The following is a 25,413-nucleotide window of genomic DNA, read 5'->3' as shown; positions in this document are numbered from 1 at the left end:
ATTGAATATGTATCTCACTTTGCAGCTTCTGTCCTGCTTGTCAGTGCCTCACTTGACATGGCCATCAGTGGAAATAGGAATAACCAACTGCAAATTGGGGATGTTTCACTGAATCAGGCCGTGCGCGATTAGCCGAGCGGTCTAAGGCGCTGCAGTCCTGTACTGTGCGGCTGGTCCCGGCGGAGTTCGAGTCCTCCCTCGGGCATGGGTGTGTGTGTTTGTCCTTAGGATAATTTAGGTTAAGTAGTGTGTAAGCTTAGGGACTGATGACCTTAGCAGTTAAGTCCCATAAGATTTCACACACATTTAAACTTTTTTTTTTTTTTTTTTCACTGAATCAAGAATGGTGTGTGCACAAGATGTATGCAAATGCATCATGACTTAGATGAGTAATTGATTCAGTTTTAATGATCACTTGTCATTGTACAGCTATTTGAACCATCATTGTTTTCAAAACACAAAATTGTTTTCCCCAAAAATGAACAGAGAGGTGCTATTAATTTGTTTAAATTACAGTCCTCAGACTTATGTCATGAACAGAATGTGTCATACACCCAAAAGGATTCTATGTGAGTGCCAGGTGCTTTGACCATGTTGAATTTTCTTTATGAAAGTAATTTTCCTGAAAGTGTTAAACTTCTGCAGATAATAGTAACCTCCCCAGTGACAAGAGGGGTGGAAGAATGCTGCTGCTCTATGTTAAAGTGGGTGTCAACATTTGTGCATTATACTATGAATAAGGACAGACTTTGCACATTTACAACATTCAGAACTACTGAACCATCCAAATTTCAGTGAAAGAGTCATCTCCCATTTTGCAGTGCAGAAGGGGTGACAAGCTGATTTAATCTATAAACAAATCCATTAATGTAAGCATAGGTGTATTAATAGACAACAAGAAACAATTTTTTAGTTGTAACCATCAATTTAGCTTAACAAAGTGACTGAAAAAAAGGGTGATGACATATTTAGCCACTGATGTCACATTTTTCAAAATGCATCATTCTTACTATCGTTTTTTGTGTTAAAGTGTCATATTTTATGAGGCTTTAGCACAAGAAACCATACTAAAAATAACACATTTTGGAGAGATCTTTAGTGAACTGAACCACCTATAATGCATATTTTCACAATACATAAATATAAATATGTCAAATATGGTATGTAAATTAACATTTGGGTCATTCATGTCAACCAATCACAGCACAAGACCTGTAACATGACAGAAACATGACTGTTTCATCACACAAACTCATCAGCACCACAGTTTGAGCATACAAAACATTAAACATATGAAGCTTAGAAATGAAAACACCAAAAACATGAAGCATGCAGTGAAGCTAACATACACCACATTAAAGATCTTTCTGAAATGTGCCTTTTAGTACGATTAGTTGTTGTACACTGTCAAGAAATGTGATGTCGGGGGAATAATAAGTTACCTATAGATTTTATCTTGGAGTTAGCTTTTGATGATATTTAGTGGTTGATTCTGAAAGTCCAGTATGTAAACATTTGTTGTCCCCCTCCCCTTCCCCCTGAAATTTTGGTAGTGGTGACAAATTAATCTGTAGGGTAGCCTGAGGTCTAGGTTAGTTCCGATTGATAAATCTCGCAGCCTTCCCCAGTATGGAAACCACAAACCATGCCTGATTTAGGATGTATGCTGGCCACATCTGTGGCTCACCAGTCAGATCCTACTGCATCACATACCACATCCAGACCGTCAAGTCATCGCGATGGTATCAGATTCTGACCACTTCAGTGATTCCCTCTTAGGACACACCAGTATACTTAACTCAGTTACTGCAACTTGCATCAGTGGTACAGTTTGTACCTTCTAAGAAACTGTTACTGTATTAACTCAGGAGACTAGTACATTTCCATTTTCTTTGGCTACCCGAACACCTTCTTTCACTAGCTGTGTGCACACATCTACAGCATGACTTAACACTTTTAATAGAGAAAACCTGAACTCTTGAGTTTACCCCCAAAACATTGCTGCCATCATAACAGTGACAAGTGACTTGTAATAAGGAATGTAATAGACAGGTTATGAAAGTTTAGCAGATCAGAATACTGCCAAAGACAGAAATCAGAGCTGTGTACTAGTAACACTATCTGCATTTCTCAAGTTGTTTTTGATATCCAACTTTTTGAAAAATTGTAGAGTTTTCTGTGCCTTGAAGTCATTTAGTAAATTTTGTGCTTTAGTTTTCAGCTGATGTTTCTTCTTGTTTCTAGTGAAATATTTTAGTAAAATTTTCCTTCAGTGTTTCAACTTCATTGAGTGTTCCAGTGGCTGCTTGAATTTTTGGTTTTAGCTAATAATTTTGTGTAGTTTTGTTGATATTAGTTGTAGTTTAGTAGCATTAATATAAGTAGTTACTTTCTTAGTAGAGAGAGAGTGTTTTGAGATCACTATTGCTAGTTCTATAAATAGTTCTACCCGTGTTACTGAACTTAGGTAACGTAGACTTATAGTTTTTTCCAGTAACTGTAAAATTTCACCATGGGTGAGAAGTATGGGCTCTGTCATAGGTTTCTAAGAAGTGGGTTATAGTATGGGATTTGTTCAAAGTATTTTCATTGGTGGGAATTCAGTGGGGAAGCCAGTGGGCATTCTAATGAGATCCTCTCCTGGGAATCCAGAATCTGTAGTGGAAATAAGTTGACAGAGGAGCAGGAGCATAAGATCTGTGCCCTTCAGGTGCAGTTACAACACGCAAAGGAGGAACTACATAGGTTGAAGAGGGTGAATGGTGCTGGGGAATGGGAACTGGCAGTTGGCAAGAAGGCAGCTAGGAAGAGGAGGTATTCAGACAGTTGTACTTTGTGTGTATGCAATAGATTTGGCCAACTGTCAGAGTTGAGTGGAGATGTGCCTCTTGTAGCTGTAGGTGTACGAAACATCCAGCAGTCCTCTGCAGTTAGGAGGCCTAGGTTAGTTGCAAAGTCTAACAGAAAGAAGAAGGTTCTGCTGATAGGTAGTTCGCACAGTATAGCTATGACCCAGAAGTTGCAGGAAGTGTGGGGGAATGAGTACCTGGTCACCAGCATTGTGAAGCCTAGTGCAGGATTGGTTCAGGTGACTGATAGCATTGGGAGTTGTGTAGGAATTTTACAAAGGAGGATCAGGTAGTGATAATGGGTGAAGCAGGGAACAGTCTTCATAGGGCTGGGGAATATGATGTAGGTGCTGACTTGGTAAAGATAGCTACTCAAACTGCTGGCACTAATGTGTCATGATTGGCCTCATTTAATGCAACTGTTAGGTGCATTAACATGGAGCTGGAGAGGGCACTGATGGCAGAAGGCATGGGTAACATTTCAGTGGTGCCAGTTGAGTCTATCAGTAGATCGGGTTTCACTAGGCATGGCCTGCACCTAAATAGGTATGGGAAGGAGAGGCTAGCAAAGCTTATAGGTGACAGTGGTGGGTGGTGGTGGGATTACTCATGAAAAAATTCCTGCAGTAGTTGCAGTTAGAGCTGCATCTATTTTAGATTGAAGTCAGCTGATAGGTATACCTGCTTAAAGGAAGTCCCTCTAACTAATGTCTCACCTTAAGAGGACATAATGCTTCTATGTAGAGAAGGAATTAGCATATTTCATCAAAATATAAGAGGTATTAGAGATAAAGTTAGTGAACTGCTTATAGATGTTGATCCTGAAATTATTGGTATATCAGAGCACCATTTAAATAATTTGACAATTCAGAGGCTTCCTTTACCAGGCTACAGATTAGCTGGCTGTTTTTCAAGGAGTTCCTTGAGGGGTAGGGGAGTGGCCATGTATGTAAAGAACAGTATTCCATTTGAGTCCATAGGCGTATCACAGTGCTGCACTGAACAGGTATTTGTATGTTGTGCAGGGGCAGCTGAATTTAGTGAAACTAAACTTCTAATTGTTGTTCTTCATAGGTCCTCTAACTCTGACTTCAGAGCATTTCTGCTCAAGCTAGAGGGGATGTCTTGATTCACTTTATAGGAAGTATCAGAAATTAGTTATATGTGGTGACTTCAATATAAATTTTGTATATGATGGTGCAAGAAAGAAGATGTTGGTAGATCTCCTAAATTCATATGATCTGATGCAGACTGTGTTTCTCCCAACTAGGGTGCAGGGAAGCAGTATTTTTGTTCGTTCTTCATTACTAGATGGGCATTCTGATAGAAGAAGTGTGAATGGCCTTTCAGACCATGATGCACAAATTTTAACACTAAAAGGCTTTTGTACTCAAACAAGTGTCACATATAATTACAAACTATGTAGGTAAGTTAATCCAACAGTAACACAGAGTTTTTTAAACCTCATCAAGGAACGAGAGTGGCAGGATGTTTATAGTGCCGACAACATAGATGACAAGTATAATGTTTTCCTTAATACCTTTCTCATGCTCTTTGAGAGTTGCTTTCCATTAGAACATTCTAAATGGGGTACTAGCAGTAAAAGGCAGCCTGGCTGGCTGACTAGTGGAATAAAGATATGGTGTAGAACAAAATGGGAATTATATCAAAATGTTAGAAGTAGCCACAATCAAGCTACAGTAGCCCATTACAAACAGTACTGTAAGGTGCTTAAAAATTTTATTAGGAAGGCAAAGGGTACGTGGCATGAAAATAGAATAGCTAATTCACTGGATAAAATTAAAACATATGGTCAGTTGAGGAGGAAGTGTCTGGTCTGCAGTACAAGGTTGATGATATAAAGTCAGTTCATAGTAAAAATATTTCTGTTATTGATAGTCCACCTCCGTAGCGTAACGGTACAGTTACCACCTACCATGCAGGGGGCCCGGGTTTGATTCCCAGCAGGGGACTGGGTGTTGTGTGTACATCATTTTCATCATCATTGACTCACAAGTTGCCGATGTGCCGTGACCTAAGAAGGACTTGCAATATGGCGGCCGAACTCCCCCTGAATGGGGCCTCCCGACCAACAATGCCATATGATCTTTTTTTTTTTTTTTTTTTTTTTTTTTTTTACTGATAAGTGAGATTGATGTACAGTATTTAACACTCATTTTATAAGTATTGCTGGTGAATTAAATAAAAACTTAGTTTCTACAGGGAATCATACATCTCTCTTCGAAAATGCCTTTCCGAGATTGATGTCTGAAATACTCCTCTGTGATACAGACAAGAGGGAGATGGAGTCAATAATTAAATCACTGAAGACTAAGGACTCTCATGAATATAATGGAGTGCCTAGCAGAATATTAAAGTACTGAGCTGCACATGTTAGCCCTGTATTTAGCCATATTTGCTTTAGGAATGGTCAGTTTCCTGAATGATTAAAGTACTCAGTAGTAAAGCTGCTTTATAAAATGGGAGAAAGGGATAATGTAGACAATTTTAGACCTATTTCTATGCCATCAGTGTTTGATAAAGTTATTGAAAATGCTCTGTATGTAAGGATAATTGATCATTTTATATCACACAATTTGCTATCAAAAGTACAGTTTGGCTTTAGAAGTCGTTTAACAACTGAAAATGCTATATTCCCTTTTCTCTGTGAGGTAATGGATGGGTTAAACACAAGGTTTCAAATGCTAGGTGTACTTTTTGATGTAATTAAGGCATATAATTGTGTTGGTCACAAAAAAATATTGCTCCAGGAGTTGGACCAATACGGAATATGGGGAGCATCTCACAAATGGTTCACCTCTTACTTTAGCAACAGACAGCAAAAGGTCATTATTGACAGTGTTGGGAATGGCTATGATGTGGGGTCTGAGTGGGGTACGGTCAAGTGGGGAATGTGCCCTGGATCAGTGTTCGGGCCACTCCGGTTCCTTATTTATATAAATGATATGCCTTCTAGTATTATGGGTAACTCTGAAATATTTCTATTTGCTGATGACACTAGCTTGATAGTAAAGGATGTTGTGTGAAACATTGGCTTGGGTCCAAATATTTCAGTTCATAAGTTCATGGCTTGTAGAAAATAAACTAATGCTAAATCACAGTAAGACACAGTTTTCTACAGTTTCTAACACACAATTCAACAAAACCTGATGTCTTAATTTCACAGAATTGGCATATGATTAGTGAAACTGAATAGATCAAATTTATAACTGTTCAGATAGATAGTGAACTGTCATAGAAAGTCCACGTTCAGGATCTGCCATTTTTACTATTCGAATGGTGTCTGAAGTGAGTGATCATTCAACACAAAAAAAGTCTACTTTGCTTATTTTCATTCACTTATGTCATATGGTATTATATGTTGGGGTAACTCTTCCCATTCTAAAAGGATACTTTTGGCTCAGAAATGGGCTGTTCAGACAATAATTGGTGTAAGTCCATGAACCTCTTCTCGATCCCCTGTTCACAAGTCTGGTTTTTTTATGTAGGCCTCTCAATATATATATTCTTCACTGTTATTTCTTGTTAACAATATTGACTTATTCCCAAGAATAAGCAGCTTTAACTCAGTTAACACTCAGCAAAAATCAAGCCTGCATTTGGCTTAGACTTCCTTAACTCTTGTGCAGAAAGGTGTGCAGTATACTGCTGCATCCATTTTCAATAAGCTACCACTAGAATTCAAAAATCTTAGCAGTAACCCATGCACTTTCAAATTGATACTGAAGACTTTCCTCATGGGTGACTCCTTCTATTCTGTTGAGGAGTTCCTTGAAAAATTAAGCTGATTCTTGTTGTATTGTTGATTGTGTTTACTTAAACTTATGACTTGACTTTTTTTGGGTTCATAAACATTTTATTTTACTTGTTATTACTTTTATGTTGTAATTTCATGTACTGATATGTTCCATGACCTTGGATAATTGCTCCTCGGTTTGGTCCTACAGAACTTGATGTGTAAATAAATACATATACCAAATAACAAGCAAATTAGGCACAAAAGAGTTGATCAAAACAAAACTTTTGACCTGAACAAAGACCCTAGAGAATGAAAGTCACTGCTAAACATGAAGCAGTACTAACAAATTTTGAGTGCAGTCTCTTACTGTCTGCAAGAAGCCAGTATTCTTTTGGATTTCATGATCAATATTCATATGAAATTCATATAAAATCTGAACCTCTTATATATTATATGCATATATTTTTAAATTTTACTTTTATGCTTCAGTCTATCTATGACTATATTGCAATTAAAAAATGCACATTCCATACTTGTTCCACCATTTATTGGTGATTAAATATTTTCATTTCCATTCATGGTTTTATAAATTATACATTTGTGTCTACCACAGAAATTGCATTTATAATAGCAAAAGAACAAATCACTTCTCGTTCAGACACAGCGTCCAGGTTACCATCACATAAACAATCTTAAAGAACTACACACTCTCATCTTACAACAAATCTTTCCATGTATCTTAAAGCTATACAAGTACAAACATATAAAAGAATAATATAAAGGTAGAGATAAAATTAAATATATTGATTATAACGAAAATTATAAAATCTCTGAAATATATTCATAGAGTAAGAAGCTGAACACTCTAGATTATTTTTATCATTATTTAAGATATATGTTATTCAGTAATTGTTTTCATTTTTGTAATCTGTTTTTCTGCCTTATGAATGGTGTACATATGCCAATTTAAATATTTAAAATAAAACTCACATTAAAACAAATAACAAAGATCATAGCACTTTCTATTACTTAAACAGAGTTTAAAATTGACTATCAGGTACAGAGCATTAGCAAAATTATAACATATAAATAAGCTGAAAATACATTAGATCAGATTAATTTTAGAACTAAAGTGACAGTCCTAATATATTTTACAATCAAAACACTGAGAAATTATCTCTCTGAAGTTTTATGATATTTTTGTACTTGAAGCAAAGAATTATGTCTATAAATACAAAACAAACATTTTGTAATTATCAACGAGTGGCAAGACAGTCTTACAATACTGACTCCAGATCAAGAATTTTAAATTTACTTACAGCAGAAACAATAAAGAAGGGGAAAACACCATTCCAATGGCAAGAAAAGCACATATATAATTCAGGCATATAACATTCAGTTTATGCAGGACTAGCCCAACAATTGTACCAACAAGTAAAATTATATTGACAATCATGGCCACAAAGTACAGTAAAGTGAAAGTATAAAATATGAGTTTAAGATAACAGGTAAAGCAGATATAGTGATATGTAATGATAATGCCTGTAAAGTGGACAACAGTAAGAATTTAAGGTGTACTCGAATATGATATGAATTCAAACTATGAGGTCTCAATGAATTTTCAGGTGTAAGACAAGTTTGCCATAGAAAACAATGTAAGTAGAGGTCATTTATCTATAATAACAATCTTTGGTAGGCGTGTTGGAACCAACCAGAAAAATAAAAAGGAAGAATAATATATTCATCTTCCAACTAACATTTAAGATGCTTATATGCTTCCAAAAAGATAATTTGATCAAAGGAACAAAAATAGAACTACAAACACTCAATAGAAAGTGTACAAACTATTTACAAAATTTCAAAGCTGAGAATAATATTCTTATTAGTAGAAATATGGACTGGAATATCATTGGCTGATACTGCAGAATGTTAATATTAGTGCTTAAGTCAATTTGGATGCTTCAAAAAGTTCCTCTCACTGTGAAGAAGACATTGTAAAATAGCAGTTCTTTGAGATGTGTGGACTAAGAAATTGAACAACAGCAAGGTAATGATCAGAAAGTTAGAAATAGATCAAACAGTCATGTGGAAAAACAGAGTTAAGAAAAGAATCTACTAAGATTATTGAATAATTACATCCATACACTATTTGGCAAACATTACAAACAATGCAATGGACAAGCAAGACTGGAAATTACTGTTTGCCTAGAATGAGTTGATGGTCAAGTCATAATACTGTATATTGACCTGACAAAAGGATAACATAAGTTCAAGGAGAACAAAATTCATACTGATGTAAGCAAAAGACAGTCATAATAGTTTAATTCTTTGTTGATATCTGCATGAGTTGACTAAACCATTGTGACAAATTATCCACACAGACCTCATATACAAGTACAGTTACACCATGAAAATAATCTCCAGTACATAGTATTCAAATGCTATGAAAAAGACGTTGGTACTCTTAACAGCACAAAAAGCTGAAGTGCATGACTGATTGTCAAAAATGCAGTAAAACCCCAGTTTTATGTTCCTGGATTTATGTTTTACTACTTTTTATATTCATTTTTGTCAGTCCCAGCAGAAGTCCTATTCTCTCAATGCTTTTCCATCATTAATGATTCTGCGCTACAACATTTCCACCATTTTAAGTTTTTTGACATTATCATCAACATTGATTTTCATACATATTTCTGCAAAAAGTGCACCGTATTCCCATTCTTGAAACAAAGCAGAAAACATATGCTATATGCAGAGTTATTGATCATGTAATGTAGCACACATGTGGTAAGCCAGATTTTCACTGTCAGCATGCTCGGTCATGGCTGCCTGTATTATAGATTTGCAGTGTTTGGAAGGGTGGGAAATGCAGTAGCCACCAGAAAGATCGTTGGAGGCACACATTGCCACGGCGCATCATGGACAGTAGTTGCCACAAGTAAAGTCCCGTCCACCAGAGGGCACGTGAGAATTCGGCCGCGCCCTCTGCCGGCGGAACAACAACGACAACAACTCAGGCAGCACGGGCTGTGCCCAGTCAGTTTTACATTGGACGTGCCTAGCAGACAGTTCCCAGTCTACACTATGTGAAGTGTGACGGACAACGTGAATCGTGTTAATACAGGAAAGTATGCTCAGTCACTGGATTAACTTCAATCATGACGTAAACAGTTGCTCTAGTAGCAACCTTCCTTCTGCTCATTGCATTGTGTTACAACAGCTTTAAGTTAATTTACCAGCCATTTATACAAATAAACACCACTTCTGAAGATAGCTGTCTCTATAATGGGTTTTCATGAAAGGTTTTTGCTTCTGCATGAAGTACACTACTCCATACCAGATGCACAGTCTTAGGATGGTACAAATTGATGTCAGACATAGACATTCCTCCTCAAGATGCTACGCAGCATGACAACAATTTCTATCCTCTTTCTCACCAAAGACATCCCTAAACCGAGTGACCTCCTTGTTGGCAACAGGCTGTAGATTTCGTGCCTATTGTTCTCTATTTACAAAAACTGCTAACTTTATTGTTCTAACCAATATTGTGTTATAAGTTTTGTTTATCATAATTTTATAATGATTATCAGTACTACATCTCACATTAGAACACATATATCTTTTTACAGTGGTTTCATGAAAGACTTTTGCTTCCAAGTTGCTGATTTTTTAAATGAGCAAACTTTAAATTGTTTTAATTTCATAGTTTGAAAATATAAAGAGAATGACAGTAAGAGTAATTTATTCATTTTTCTCTTGTTGTGTTTCCCATGCTTTCCTGTATTTTACATTTTCCTATAGTTTACAATTTTCTGGGTCAGTCTGTTGGAAAGTTTAAAAGGGGAGTTTTACTGCAACTTAAATAATTCTGTTAACCATGGGTGATTGCCCCTCAAATTCCATACCTCCAAATAATCCTTAATGACTTTAATTGCATGACAATCACAATGATTTCAATGAAAGAGAAATTTTGTGGCAATAACTTCAAATTAGACTGCAGACTATTATTTGATGCAGTAAAGTAGTAAAGAGATGCTTGATTCAGTCAGCATCAATGTATGACTTGATATGCAAATAATTTTCCATCTATGACAATAAAGGAAACTGCGGGATGGAAAATTATATAAAATAATGGGAAGTATAGTGGACTGGTGTGTGGAGCACAGAAACATGTAATAGGAAACATTTAACACTAGCCTTACAACTCTTGCTCTTTTTCTAGCATGCTTGTTTGTGTAGATGTGTGTGCCCTTACTAAGAAAAGAGCTATAGCTCAAAACCTAGTGTTAACTGTTTTCTATGGTGTGTTTGTGTGTGCCTAGCTCCAGTCTGGTATGGGTAAGCTGTTGCCTTCCCCTCATTTTATGGAATTTTCTGTAGAGCAGTTCAAAAGCGAGAATGTAAGATATAAAAACTGATGATAGAACAATAGAGATAAAAATAAGAAAATTGTGTGGTAAGATTGTTCAAAGTAATTTCATGTATTGTGAAATCTTTATAACAAGAACTCTACGATGGATAGAATAATAAAAATTAAGAAAGACAACCACTCATATGAAAATAATAGATCAGAAAATCATATAACAAACCTATTTGGAGGGTGAAATGAATATATACCATAGTGTTACCTGATCAAGAATAGTTGACAATACATCCCTGCTTAGTGAGCTGTTTGATTCCTTTCATATTTTGTTGATTTTTTTTTTTTTAAATTGCATATCTTGTTTCCATTATAGGAGTTTTCAGTATCATAATGTTGTCTGGCAACCATAATTTGAAATTTCATTATTCTTAGGATTAGTTAATTGTTATTTCCTCCATAAAATATGTTTTTGTGTTGGTCATTGTTTTCCTTATAAACGTCATCTCAGAACTGCTGTTACATTATTTTACAAACTCTTTGGACCAATGAGGTCGGCTATCTTTGTTTCCCACAATATAACTTTTTTGAAAGAGTCTCTGCATTTGCTTTGAGGGGGACAGACGTGGGAAGCCAAGTCTGTGAATTTCTGTTTTATAAGATGTAAGCCATAACATCAAACTGTATCAGGAATGTTAATGTTTGTATTACATCAGAACTCCTCTCCATCTGAACAGGCCTTTGAAGGCCCAACGGTACTGACTGGCTGCCATGTCACCCTCAGCCCAGAGGCGTCACTGGATGTGGATATGGAGGGGCATGTGGTCAGCACACTGCTCTCCCAGCCATATGTCAGTTTACGAGACCGAAGCCACTACTTCTCAATCAAGTAGCTCCTCAGTTTGCCTCACAAGGGCTGAGCGCACCTCATTGCCAACAGTGCTCAGCAGACCAGATGGTCACCCACCCAAGTACTAGTCCAGCCTGAAAGTGCTTAACTTTGGTGATCTGGTGGGAACCAATGTTACCACTGCGGCTAGGTCATTGGCATTTTAAATAAGAGAGAGCAGTAAATATAAAATCAGTGAACCTTAAAAGCAGAGTCTGATTGGAAAGTCATCATTTTAACCAGTGTCATTTATTACATAAATGAGGAGAATCATATTATTATCCAAGTTTAATTCAAGAATATGATCGTCCAACATTAACAGATTTATGTTCTTTTCATAAATGTGTCAAAACCAGGAGCTCTGAAAGAATCATAATCTGAATTTCACAGGACAACAAGCTGAGTGAACAATTTCTATGAGAAATCAAGATGAGTATATTTATTGACTGCTGCTTACTGCCACAATCAACTTAGGTTGCCCTGTCTCCAACTCTGTTTTCCTACTTAAAATATTATAATTTTCTATGTTAATTGATGCTAACAAATATGTTGAAACTTGATTATCTTCATTTAATTATGATCATGGTTATTGAATTGAGGAAACAGAGTTTTACAAGGGCAACAGAAGTCTGCATTATTGTGGTTTGGTGTGTGAGTGTGTTTTGGATTTGATGCAGAGAAAAAGCATACTTATGCCGTAAAATAATAATATTGTAGCTCAAATGATATTGTGATTTTCTTGATCTGTTACACATTACACGTATCACATATTGATGTGCCACAGACTAATTACTTGCAGATGAATGGTTGCCTTTTGATATAATAATTTGTTCACAGAAGCTATAAAATTATTGGTAATGATTTCATTTATTTGACATTCTGAAGATGTTACTTAATAATAAGAAACAAGCAGCATCTACGACTTTCATAGAAGTTGGTAGGAAATTGAAAATAAAAGTAAACATCAATGCAACAAAATGTTCCTCATGAACGAACAAAAATGTAGGATGAAGGAAAACACAAGGAACCTCAAAAAATTCTCAAGAGAGCAGTACATTTGTGCTGATAAACATATGTACTCCTGGAGTGATGGACATGAAAAATACTGAAAAACACTTTTTCAAGAAGTTAGTGCACAGAATGTACACACAAAATTATAAATATCACTGGATAAATTTCCAATATGATGCCATCTTACATAAAATCAATAAATGTCTTATTATTTGATTATTTTTAATAAATTGTGGGAGCAGATGAGGTTCCATTTTGACAGGAACAACATTTCACACCAGAAGAAAGATGAGGAGGTTAAATTGGAAATTACAAGTTTTATTTATGGCAAGATGATTTTGTTTGTAGAACTAAAAGCATGAGTGGCTGATCACTTGAATGCAACAATATGAAAAGAAACAAGTCATTAGACACAAATATATTTTCCTTGGAAGTTAAATTAACAAAGAGAAAAAGAATGAAATGAAAAACATAATAAACTGTTAAGACCCAAACAAACTTCTTCCACTGGCAGCAAGGCAACATTATCTCACACAGCCCTTGTTTGGAGCCAGTTCCCTCCATCTGATTATTATCGATTTTTAAACAAAGGTATCAACAGAAATGTCTGAAGTGGAGAAAATAAAATAATGTAAAAAAGATACATTACCCCTATAATAGGTATTTTAAAATTTTGTGAAAGACTTTTTAAACCTCTAAGATCAATGCTTCGTCTTGCAGATAAAGCAAAACCGCTTCTAAAGGTAATATCACAACAAAGATACTATTTTAAAAATAAGCCTTTTAGTTTTCTATTATCATTATTATTATTATTATTATTATTATTTTCACAGACTGGGGATCCAAAACAATGATGTGTGGCTCCATTTATTGAGCCCACATTACTAATACAGCTAAGTAAATGTAGAGACTCACATCTACAAATCCAATAGCTGATGAAGACTGAGGAAAAGCTGCTTCCATTTCAGTTCTGCTCACAAAAGGAAAAGAACAGTTCTGATATACGGAGAAAATTCTACGAAATTCTTCCCGAAGGCCTATAACTATCCTGACACTGGAAGTGGCATTACTGGGGGCAGTCTCTTGAGAATTACTTGAATGTAACATTGAAATAATTTCAGCCTCTAAGCCAGCATTTACAGCCTCTTTTAAGTTTTCAGGAATATTCTGAAAGATATAAGAGAATCTTAATGTTGGTTCTTGTCTTGCAAGTGCAGCAGTATCTATTTGAGGAGCAGGTCCCCTCTTGTTAGTGGCAGTGCCATGCTTTCTTTGGTATATATTACCCAACAAATGTATAAAATGCCCAACAACTAGGTCAATGCTAGACCCTAGTTCAGAAGACATGCCAAAGAAGAAACAGTTGCTAATAATATGTGAAATATTTCTTGGTTCCAAAAATGTGTGGTTGTCTGCTATTGCTTCTGTTAATTCAACAAACTCACTCAAGTCTTTCTGCAAATCAGAAGTGGTGCATACATTACCATAGGTACAAAACCACTCTTGTAAAGGTGTTCCCACAACTTCAGGTGGTTGCTGACAAACTGGCCTTCCTGCCACTGCCTCTTCACGGACCAAAGTCCAGCCACTTAAAGGAATAATACTGCAGTTACAATTCCACTCGTTACCGCGTAGATCCAACCTATGATTAACATGGAAATTAAAAGCATTTGTCACATAGTAATAAGGTGTTTACATCAAACAGTTGAACATTACACAACCTTACAATTTAATAGAGGAATGGTACTGTACATGTGATATCTCACACATGATAGGAAAAACAAAATTAACTTTTGGGGGGGTAACACTGCTTTTGAGATTCATCAGTGCAAAACCAGTTTCATAAATTGCTTGTATGACATACTGCTACATGTCTCTTTGCAGACAATATTACAAACTGTAAATATATAATGATTAATAAAACTGAAATAACTTCAAGAGCAGAAACAAAATACTCCATAAAGCACAACAAATGAATCAAAATCAGTAAACTGTGACCTATATCAAGTATCTCATTTCAAATAAAATTTTGTCACAGTGCAAGTAATGAAAATTCTAAGATGGAATAACAACAATAGGGAAAGACCAGGATGGAATAATGACAATATTATGAAGTGGATAGTTGCTACTCAGCATATAGCAAGAAGGCTGAGTTGCAGACAGGCACAACAAAAAGACTCTCAAATAAGAAAGCATTGGATCTCCCTCAGAGTAGGAGAAAACACACATTTACACAAGAACAACTCACACACACACATGGGCACTGCCTCTGTGTGCGGAGGCCAGATGGTGACTGTGTCTGATGTGAACAGTAACCTATCTGTGGTGGGTAGCGAAGAAGTGCGGAGATAGGATGAGGAGGGATAGTAGGATAAGGGTGGGGAAAGATGTTAGTACTGCCTGTGGGAGCTTGAAGGAATGTAGTGAGGACAGGACAGGACTGCTAGATACAGCATCAGGAGGCAGTACAGGGGGGTAGGAGAGGGGCAGCAAGGTTTGCATGAGAGCTTCTGTGAAGTTTGGAAGGTAGGAGACAAGATACTGCCAGAAGTATGTGAGGATGGGTCGTGAGTCATGCTTGAGTAGCTCAGTTGGTAGAGCACTTGCCTGCGAAAGGAAAGGTCCCGAGTTCGAGTCTCAGTTCAGCACACAGTTTTAATCTGCCAGGAAGTTTCAAGGATATTATTTAGGTTGTGTGGGTAGTAGAATACCACTGTGGCATGGGTGGGGAGGTAGTCAGGAGAACATTTCTCATTTCGGGGTACAATGAGATGTAGTCAAAACTCTAGTGGAAAATTTGGCTTAGCTGATACAGTTCTAGTAGTACTAAATCATAATGTAGTTCTGCTTCGTGGCTGTACAATGGGTATAAGGGGGTTGTTAGATGATTGATGAGGTAAAGCAAGGGATACAAGGCTGGGATGGTAATTATGGACTATGAAGACCTTAGTGAAAACTATGGCATACTTGGAAACAGACTGCTCATCAACACATATGCAACTACCATGGGTGGCTACTCTGTATGGAAGCAACCTCTTGGTATGGAAAGGGTGGCAGCTTTAGAAGTGGAGGTACTGTTGGTGGTTGGTAGGATTCATGTGGGCAGAGATACAGATTTAGCAATCCTTAAGACTGACATCAAAGAAGGTGGCTTGTTAGGCTCAGGAGGACCAGATGAAGCAAATAGGAGACTAGGGATTGAGGTCATAGAGGAATGTGGATAGAGTATTCCCAGCCTTGGGCCAGATTACAAATCTGAACCAGGATGGTGTTTAGTATTGTGGGTTATTAGGAAGGGTTCCTCTAGATGGCCCTGAATAGGCTGGCATAGGATGGTGCCATTCGCACACTGTTCCACCAATTTGTTCGTAAGTTATACCTTCATGGGAGAAGTAATAGTCTGTGAAGATATAGTTGCTCATGGTGACCAGTGATGTGTTTGTAGATTTGGAGGAAAATTGGGCAATGGGAAAGGGCATCAGGTCCTAAAGGAACAGGAGCTGTTGAGAGTCGGTGGAGGAAGTAGTTGATGTTTTTTATATAGGAGGGTAGGTTAAAGGTAATAGGTTGAAGGTAAGATAAGATAAGATAAGATATTTTGCTGTCACATAACATGTTTTTATACAATCCTTTGATTGAGAACATTGGTGACTCATCAGTCTTTAACCTAAGTTGTTACAGTATTTTATATACTAGAGGAAATACGTCATACATACATTGCTTATTATAATAAAAATACAACATCATATTTTAAATCTTTTCGTAACTCATCGAATCATTACTATAGCCTTCACACACCTATATGAAGTATGGATGTACTGAACGGGATACAAACCGCCATATAATTCTATATATAAACATGAATGTACAGTGAACTTGTATACTTTGTATCTATATGGCTTCGAAAGTATACCATTTTTACTTGCATCTTTACTCCCTATTCCTATTTATAAATTCTTCTAGACTATAACATTGCTTTTTACTCATTTAGAAATTCTTCTAGACTATAATAACATTTGCTTTTTAGGTATGTGCCAATGGTCTCCAATGTGGATTCCCCAAATATTGACCTTACCTTATTTCTGATCTTCAGAGCCATGTAATATGGAGTATTTTCATATACTGTGAGTCGGTGACAAGGTAGCATGTATTTCAATTTATGTCTAGTTTCATAGGCATGTGTGAATGTATTTCCTACAAACAGATGTGAGTTTTTCTGTTCAAAGAGAAGTATTTCATATATGAAGATGGAAAGGATTGTCATGAAGTCCAGGCTTTTGAATAGTGGTTTGCATGAATGTCTACTATTGGTTCCTGTCATTGCTCTGATTATTATTATTATTTTTTTTTTTTTTTTTTTTTTTTTTTTTTTTTTTTTTTTTTTTTTTTGTAGTTTGAAGATTCAAAGGAGGTTTGTCTTTCCAGCACCCCAAAATATTATTCCATATCTTATAAGTGTTATGAAATATGCGTGGTATACAGTTTTCTTCACTGTTAAATCCATTAATTTGTGCATAAACTAAACTATTTAATCTCTTCAGTAAACTGTCCACATGGTCGGTCAATTGCAAGTTTTTATTTAAAGTTATCCCAAGAAATTTTACAGAATCAACTGTGGTCAGTTCTTTACCTGAATATTCTATTTGTGATATACATTCAGTAGTTTGTTTGGTCCTGAAGTGTATGATTTGGGTTTTTTCAAGATTTAATTTCATAGCATTATCTTTTATCCATTGTTCAAGTTCTTGTAGAGTTTGTTTCGTGGTCCTTACTAATTCATCAGCATTTTTGCAGCAGACTACAGCAGCTGAGTCATCTGCGTAAAGTATTGTATCTGTATTTACTTTGCTACGCATGTCATTTATGTGATATAAGAACAGAAGTGGTCCTAATATCGAGCCCTGGGGCATGCCTGCTTGAATTTCTTTCCAGCTAGAGCAAGTTTTCTCTCCCTTTTGATGTAACACCACCCTTTGGTATCTGCTTTTGAGATAAGATGAAAACCATCTTGTAGATTTTCCATGGAAGCCATAGGTACCCAATTTTTGGAGCAGTAGCTTATGGTTTACTGTGTCAAACTCCTTTGAGAGGTCACAAAAAATACCAGATACACTTTGTTTGTTGTCAAGGCATTTACTTACTTTGGAGATTAGTTCATTTACAGCTTGTAAAATGTTTCGTCCCTTCCTAAACCCATATTGGTTATTGAAAATAATATTACCTTCTTTATTGTACTTTTGTAATTGATTACATACTATTCGTTCAACTATTTTAGAGAAAACTGGGAGTATAGACACTGGGCGGAAATTTACTAAATCATCTTGTTTTCCCTTTTTGTAGATTGGACAGATGTCAGCATATTTCAGTCTGTCTGGAAAGCAGCCCTCATCAAATGATTGGTTTATTATTTTACAGAGTTGAGGTGCAATGCTGTCGCTTCCTGCCTTTATGATATTTGTTGGAATTTCATCCCAGCCCACAGATTTAAATTTTTAAGGAATTGTATGATGTTAGCTACTTCATGCCATGATACTGCAGTAAATTTAAACTCTCTTGATTCCTGCAGTACTGCATCAGGTCTTATTATTCTCTCTGTGGGGGCACAATATCCAACCACAGTATGTCTTACCTTATGTTGCTGGCCCTTATGCCAAATGTACATTGGTGGCATTAGGATCATCCTCAGTTAGCTTCTCTAAATTTCCTCAATAGTGTTCCTCTAAAAGAATGATGCCTTCCTACCAAGGATTCCCAACTGAGTTCTGGAAGCATCTCTGTAATACTTGAGTTGTGATCAAAGCTACTGGTAACAAATGTAGCAGCCCGCCACTACATTGCCTAGATGTCTTCCTCTAATCCTTACATGCTTGTTCCATTTCATATCACATTACAACAAGTAGCACACAACTAATGCTGTATTCATACATCACAGGATTGTTTATCATACTCATCTGATTAACTTACATTTTTCTAGATTTAAAGCTAGCTGCCTTTCATCACATCAACTAGAAATTTTGTCTAAGACACCTTGTATCTCCTATAGCCACTCAATGATGACACCTTACCATCATCACTGTGTTATCAACAAACAGAAGCAGATTGCTGCTCACCCTGTCCATCAGAATATTTATGTGTATAGAGAATAATAGTGGTCCTATCACACTTCCATGGAGCACTCCTGACAATACCATTGTCTCTGATGAACACTTGCCATTGAGGACAAGATGCTGTATTACTTAAGAAGTTTTCAAGCCACTAACATACCTGGGAATCTGTATGCTTGTACCATCTTTAACAGTCTTCAGTGGTGAAGTACGACAAATGCTTTTTGGAAATCTAGGGATATGGTATCCGCTTGTTGCCCTTCATCCATAATTCATAGGACATCATGTGAGAAAACGGCAAGCTGCATTTCACACAAGCAATGTTTTCTAAAACTGTGCTGATTTGTAGACAGGAGCATTTTCTTGTCAAGAAACATTATTGTATTCAAACTGAATGTTCAAGAGTTCTACAGCAAACAGATGTTGAGAATACTGGTCTGCAATCTAGGGAGTCATTTCTTTTACCCTCATTATAAACAGGAATTCCCTATGCTTCTTTTCAGTTAATTGGGATTTTGCACTGGGTGAGAGATTCACAATAAATGCAAGCTAAGTAAGGTGCCAGTGGCATAGTGTACTCATTGCAAAAGCAAACTGGGATTCCATCCAGACTTGGTGATGGTGACTTATTTGTTTTCAAATATTTCAGTTACTTCTCTACATGAGGGATGCCTATTACAATGTACTCAATACAGAAGTCTGTGTGATATTCAAACTTTTCCACTTGCAGCCTGTAGCTGAGAAAAATATTTCATATTCCTTAGAAGTAAGAGTAATTCAACCTTTTTTCAGTTCCTGGGCTTCACTTATGGTGATTGTTCCAAAGAAACCAGTAATGAAAAAAGGGCTTTTTGCTTCTGCATAGACACGAGTGTGCCCAATAGTGTCACAAAATTGGATACATATCTCCTCCAAGGATCAATGACATTTTGGATCACCTTGACAAATACAATTCTTCCAATTGTTACATTCCATCCTGGATTTTCGATTGTTTGAAAGATCAGGAAAAGGCATTATAAAGAGCTAAGTATGCCCTTTGGCCTCTGACACACTCCTCCAACTTTTAAACATTTTGCCGATACACTTTTAAAGGATGTAAGGCTGATCATGTGTCTAGTATACTTGGGTGATGTAACTGTCTTCTCATGTGCAATGAGAGAGAATACAGTACAACTGAGAAGTTTCCTAACTCATCTTACTGACACTAATCTAAATTAAAAATTGGAAAAGGGAGTTTTGCGCAGTAACAAGTGCACTACCTATGCCATGTATTTTCAGCAAATGGTGTAAGACCAGATCTGCAGTTAACAGAAGCAGTAGACAATTTTACAGTGCCAAGGAATGTTTAAAAACTGCAACTATTTCTGAGGTTAACACATTACTACAGATGTCATTACTTTATCTTCATAGAAATAGCAAGACTGTTTAGTAAAGTATAACATGAAGCACAAGGAACTTGTTGAACTGAAAAATGAAATATTAGGGTGAGAACTTGTGTAATTATGTTATTTAGCAGAAAATTAGAGTTTTTGGAACTAAATGTTTACATTTCATATTTTACAAAATTTGACTTTGGAAGACTTTACCTTTTACAAAACTATTTATGTAAAATATGTCTATGTTTCTCCTGAGCGTATTGTCATGCATAAATAATTCTGTAGAAGGTTTTTCAATTGTACATAACACAAAATATTAATTATCACAATACTGTAAGTATAGTGTATTGTTGAGATATTATATAAGTGACAGTGGCTGCAACCATAGTGGTAGTTGTAATAGTTAATATTATTTGAAGAAAATAGGTTAACACAATGCCAGTTGGTAATGGCAGTAGGCTGTATTGAATAAATGAAGAAGTTATGCACTATGTGGTGTCTGAATTTTTCATTCCAAAGAAGTTACCCTATGCGAATTGCAAAAATAATGAAGCATTTCCCAAAAGCAATGACAACAGAATTTTGCAATGAAGATATATAGACAGCAATATACACCCCAATTCCCAACTGGTGCTGACTCACATGCAATCTAAAATCAGGTATTTCTCTCCCTCTCTTTCTTTTAATTTAAGTTTTTTATAACATGCATGAGAACAGAAACACTACAAGCTCAGTGTCGGAAACTCAAAGATGATGAAGCATGGGTAGAGCTGCTAATAAACATTATTTCAACTGAAAATGTGAAATTTTTCAAGCACAAGATTTTGTAATGATTTTTATGTGAATGATGAACAGCAAAGTGAAATATTTACGAAATTTGAATTTTAATTTACATCAACATTAAGAAAAGCTGATTTCTTGCATTCTGGATATTTCACGAAAACTCCTAGGACTAGGGGAAAGAAAAGGAAGAAGGGAACTTGCACTGCAACACATCCTTTCATCCCGCCATCCCCCTGGACTGAACCTATGTTAAATATTTACTCTTCTCTTTCCCTTTCCTCTTTAGCCATTCATGCATCTTTTCATCCTACATAGTTGTGTTTATCTTTATACTATATACCTCTTTACTTCTGTATGCATCCTCTTTGGTTGGAAGCTGGCACAGTACTTACAGTAGAATATCTTTGGCTTCCCTCTGAGAACCACACCTCCATCCTTGCTTGATAACCTGGGTTGTGAGTAACTGAATCTACTTTCCCTTCTTCCCTTTCTTTCCCCTCTCTGCTCCCTGATGAAGGAACAAAGTTCTGAAAGCTAGGAACGTAAATTTTCTGTTCTGTTTTGTGTATCTATTGGCTGCACTGAGCTGAGGTAAGTACTGGCCAGCCCCTCTATCTCTTTGTTAGTGTTTGTTTCACATCTTTATATGAGATTTTCATTAATCAATAAGATACAGATGAACACATGCTGTAGAAATGTCTTTCCTCTTCTTTCATTTCACCCTCTTTGGGGTACACTGGATCAATCATTTCTTTGTGTGTTTTTCTTTTCTTAGGGCCCAGTATTTCTTCATTCTTTCTGTTCTTCTTTTCCTCTCTTCTTCCGAGATGAATGGTTTGGACTTTTGTGTAGATTTGTCTTGGAACCTTATGTTTTCATCTTTAGTAATTAATTTAGCTGTTTGATCGATAAGTGAATTTTCTGAAATCTTTAATTCTACTAGGTCTTTCTCAGTTTCTATTAAACCAGTTGGGTTTCATTTTGCGGTTATGAAAAAAGTCAAAGATTTGTTTGGTTAATCTGTTGGAATTCATTCTGAGAAGCTGACCATAAAAATTTATCCTCCTTTTTTGCATAGTATCTGAAAGTTTTTCAATTTTCTTGTAGAGAGTTTCATTTTTGATGTATATAATCTTATTGTCTAGAAATTTTGGTCCAATGATTTTTCTTAAAATTTTTCTTTCCTTTAGCTCAAGTTTCTCCATTTGGCCTTTGAAATTCATTTTTAGTGTTTCTGCTGCATGCAGTGCTTCTGGCTTAATCACTGTCTTGTAATGTGTAATTTTAGATCCCCATGAAAGTGATTTTTTGTTGTATGTATTTTTTGTTAGTCGAAAGGACAGTTCAACTTTATTTCTTCTGGATTCCATTGCTTTGCTTTCCCAAGCATTCCAACTAATACATTCTCCAAGATATTTGAATTCTTTTACTATTTCAACTTTTGTTCTTGAACTTTGATGTATTTACATGAGTGCTTGATGTTTGTCAATATCTTAGTTTTTTCAAACGAGGTGTGAAGACCTATTTTAGCTGCTTATTTCTTTAGTTCAAGGATTTGCTCTTGTGCTTCTTCCATTGTTTGAGCAAACAGGGCCACATCATCTGCAAAAGCAATGCAATTTACTTTAAGGTTCTTCTTTTTGCAACCCTGTCTCGTACCACTCTTAATATTTGTATTCCATTCCCTGACTACTTTCTCAAGTGCACAATTGAACAGCAGTGGTGAGAGCCCATCCCCTTGTTGCACTCACACTTTTATTTCAAAGGGTTCCAATAATTCGCCCATAAATTTAACTTTTGAAAATGTGTTTGTAAGGCTTGCATTTATGATACTAGTTGTTTTCTTATCCAAAATCCATTTCTTCCAGGACTGATAATATAGATTCTCTATCAATTGAATCATATACTTTTTTTGAAATCAATGAAGGAGATTATATATGTCTTTGCCCTTGATTTTTGGTATGCCATGATGTTTTTGAGGTTTAGTATTTGTTCTGAACACGATCTACCCTTTCTAAAACCTCCCGGATATTCCCCAATTTGTGGGTCCCATTGTGACTCTGCCCTGTTCAAAAGGACTTTAGAAAAAATCTTGTATGTTATATCAAGCAGTGGTATTCCTCTGTAATTGTTGGGGTCTGTCTTCAAACCTTTCTTGTGGATAGGGTGGATGAGAGCTGTTCTTCATTCTGTGGGGATCTCTTCTTCTTTCCAGATTTTATTGAAAACACACTGAAGGGATGTAATTGCATTTTTGTCAGCTTTTTCCTGTAGTTTGGCCACTATTTGGTTTTCTCCTGATGCTTCGTTGTTTTTAAGTTCTGAAATGACCTTCTGCAGTTCTTCAGCCATCAGTGGTTCTGAATCTGGCTTATCATGGTTATTTGGGTTGGATTAAAATTTTTCAAGAAGTTCTCAAAGTAGCCTGCTGATATTTTGCAATTTTCCATGTTATTGTGAGTGATGGTCCCATTTATATTTCGAAATTGGAGGGTGGGTGCTTTGTGTCTTGATAATCTTTGTTTGAAAGTTCTGTAGAAACTTCTTGTGTTGTTTTTAGTAAATTCTTCATCAATTTGGAGGAGAGTTTTGTTTTCATCTGTCTTCTTAATCCTTTTTATATTTTTATCTACCAGTTTTCTAACTCTAATGAAATTCAACCTGCTTTCCTCTGTTTTCTGTGATTGCCAGTTTTGCCATGATTTTTTTCTTTTTTCAATGAGGGCATCTCAATCCAACGACCACCAGGCATGTTTTTTACTTTTTATGTTAGGTGCTATCTGTTCGGCTGTAGTAATGAGGTTTTCCTTGATATCCTCCCAGCTTCATGTCTGAATGGTTTCTGCTGCTTTTGTGAACTCATCTGCTTTTAATATCTTTTCCGTGCTGTACTTCTGACCCTTAATTTGTTTCATGCTGCATTTCCTGTTTGTGATGACTTTGAACTTAATTTTAGAAAGGTTGTGGTCTGAATCCAAGTTTGCACCCCTGAGTACCCTAACATTCATGATTTCTTTGCAAGAAATCTTCTTGATTGCCACATGATCAAGTTGAAATTCCCCAAGGCTAGGATTTGGGAATATCCATGTCTTTTGTCTTTGTGGTAGTTTCTTGAAAGCTGTGGATTTAAGAATTAAATTGTGTGCTTGGCTAAGTTCTATTAGCCTCACATCATTTCTGTTTGTTCTCTCGTGTGCAGGATAGTCTCCAACTATTTTCTTATAGAGTTCTATAGAGTTTCTTATAGAGTTGTCTGGTATAAGTGTTATACTCAAGAAAAATTTATTTGAGGATTTAATCAAAACCATGTAAGTGTGAATTATCACAACATTTGATATGGAGGGAAAAAGAAGAAAAAAAAAGCAGTTGACCATGACAACCCGGTCAATGACCAGGATTATTTATGTACTGCAGTAACATCTCAGTGCATAAGTCACACGATAGCACTGACTGAGCTTTGTAGCTGCTAATACAATGCATTAAGTGATCTGTTCTATGCACCACAGCCAGAATATATGTAGTGCTCCAATTTGTGACACTTTGTCAAAATGCTTTTACTAAAATTGTGTGGCAGTGTAAATACATTTGTTCTACTAGGGAATCACTGCTGAGTGAAGTGATTGTTAGTTATACTCTATGCCAGTCACTACTCAACAGTACAAATACCAATACATTAGCAGAAATATAAGAAAAATTAAAACAATTAAGATAAATTAGACAAAATGTCTAACAATATAACAACACTTAAAACTATAGTGAATCTCAAAGTCAGATGATATAGCTGCTGAAGTCAATAACATTTCTAAAACAAGGGAATTTCAACCAATATACCAAAGGAGCTACAAACTGAAATACATTAACAATGGTTTTTGGTCTGGAAGGAGGTAATTGAGCAATTCAAAGAAGTGATGGTAAAATAAAAAAAATGGAAGTATCCATACAGAAATCCGACGATGTACATAATCAAATCGAAGAGGCACAAAATCAAGTAGTAGTACAAGAGCGGAGTAAAGATTTTGGTGAGGTAATTGGTGGCCAAAACGCTTTGACTAGTTTGGATGAGAATCTACATCAATTAATTGAATGGAAGGTACAAGAAAAGATTGTATTACATAGTGTTCAATTCTTTGAGTGACACTGTAGACCAGCAAAAGGAGATTCAGAAATTATGTAAAGCACTAGAAATTAACCAGAAAGAACTTAGTAAGAAAACAGTTCTAAACAAAACTGAGTTATCAAATGATGGAAGTAGTATAGATTTATCAATACAGTTTCCAAAGT

General features: G+C 36.0%; 1 protein-coding gene across 4 annotated transcripts in view; it reads right to left on the bottom strand.

The window, feature by feature from the left end:
* The window catches only part of LOC126198902 (leucine-rich repeat-containing protein 15-like), a 194,231-nt gene that overhangs the window by 17,139 nt on the left and 151,679 nt on the right, over positions 1 to 25,413 (bottom strand). For 3 of the 4 annotated variants that reach the window (XM_049935524.1, XM_049935526.1, XM_049935525.1), the window contains one exon: positions 13,704 to 14,511. In XM_049935524.1, coding sequence (XP_049791481.1) covers positions 13,737 to 14,511 — 775 coding nt within the window. In that variant the 3' untranslated portion in view covers positions 13,704 to 13,736. Of the gene's footprint in view, positions 1 to 13,703; positions 14,512 to 25,413 lie in introns of those variants that run through there. The other variant, XM_049935529.1, reaches the window with a different exon arrangement.

The sequence above is a fragment of the Schistocerca nitens genome, chromosome 8 (assembly GCF_023898315.1).
Source record: "Schistocerca nitens isolate TAMUIC-IGC-003100 chromosome 8, iqSchNite1.1, whole genome shotgun sequence".
Lineage (NCBI taxonomy): Eukaryota > Metazoa > Arthropoda > Insecta > Orthoptera > Acrididae > Schistocerca > Schistocerca nitens.
This window is presented reverse-complemented; position numbering and strand designations above follow the sequence as displayed.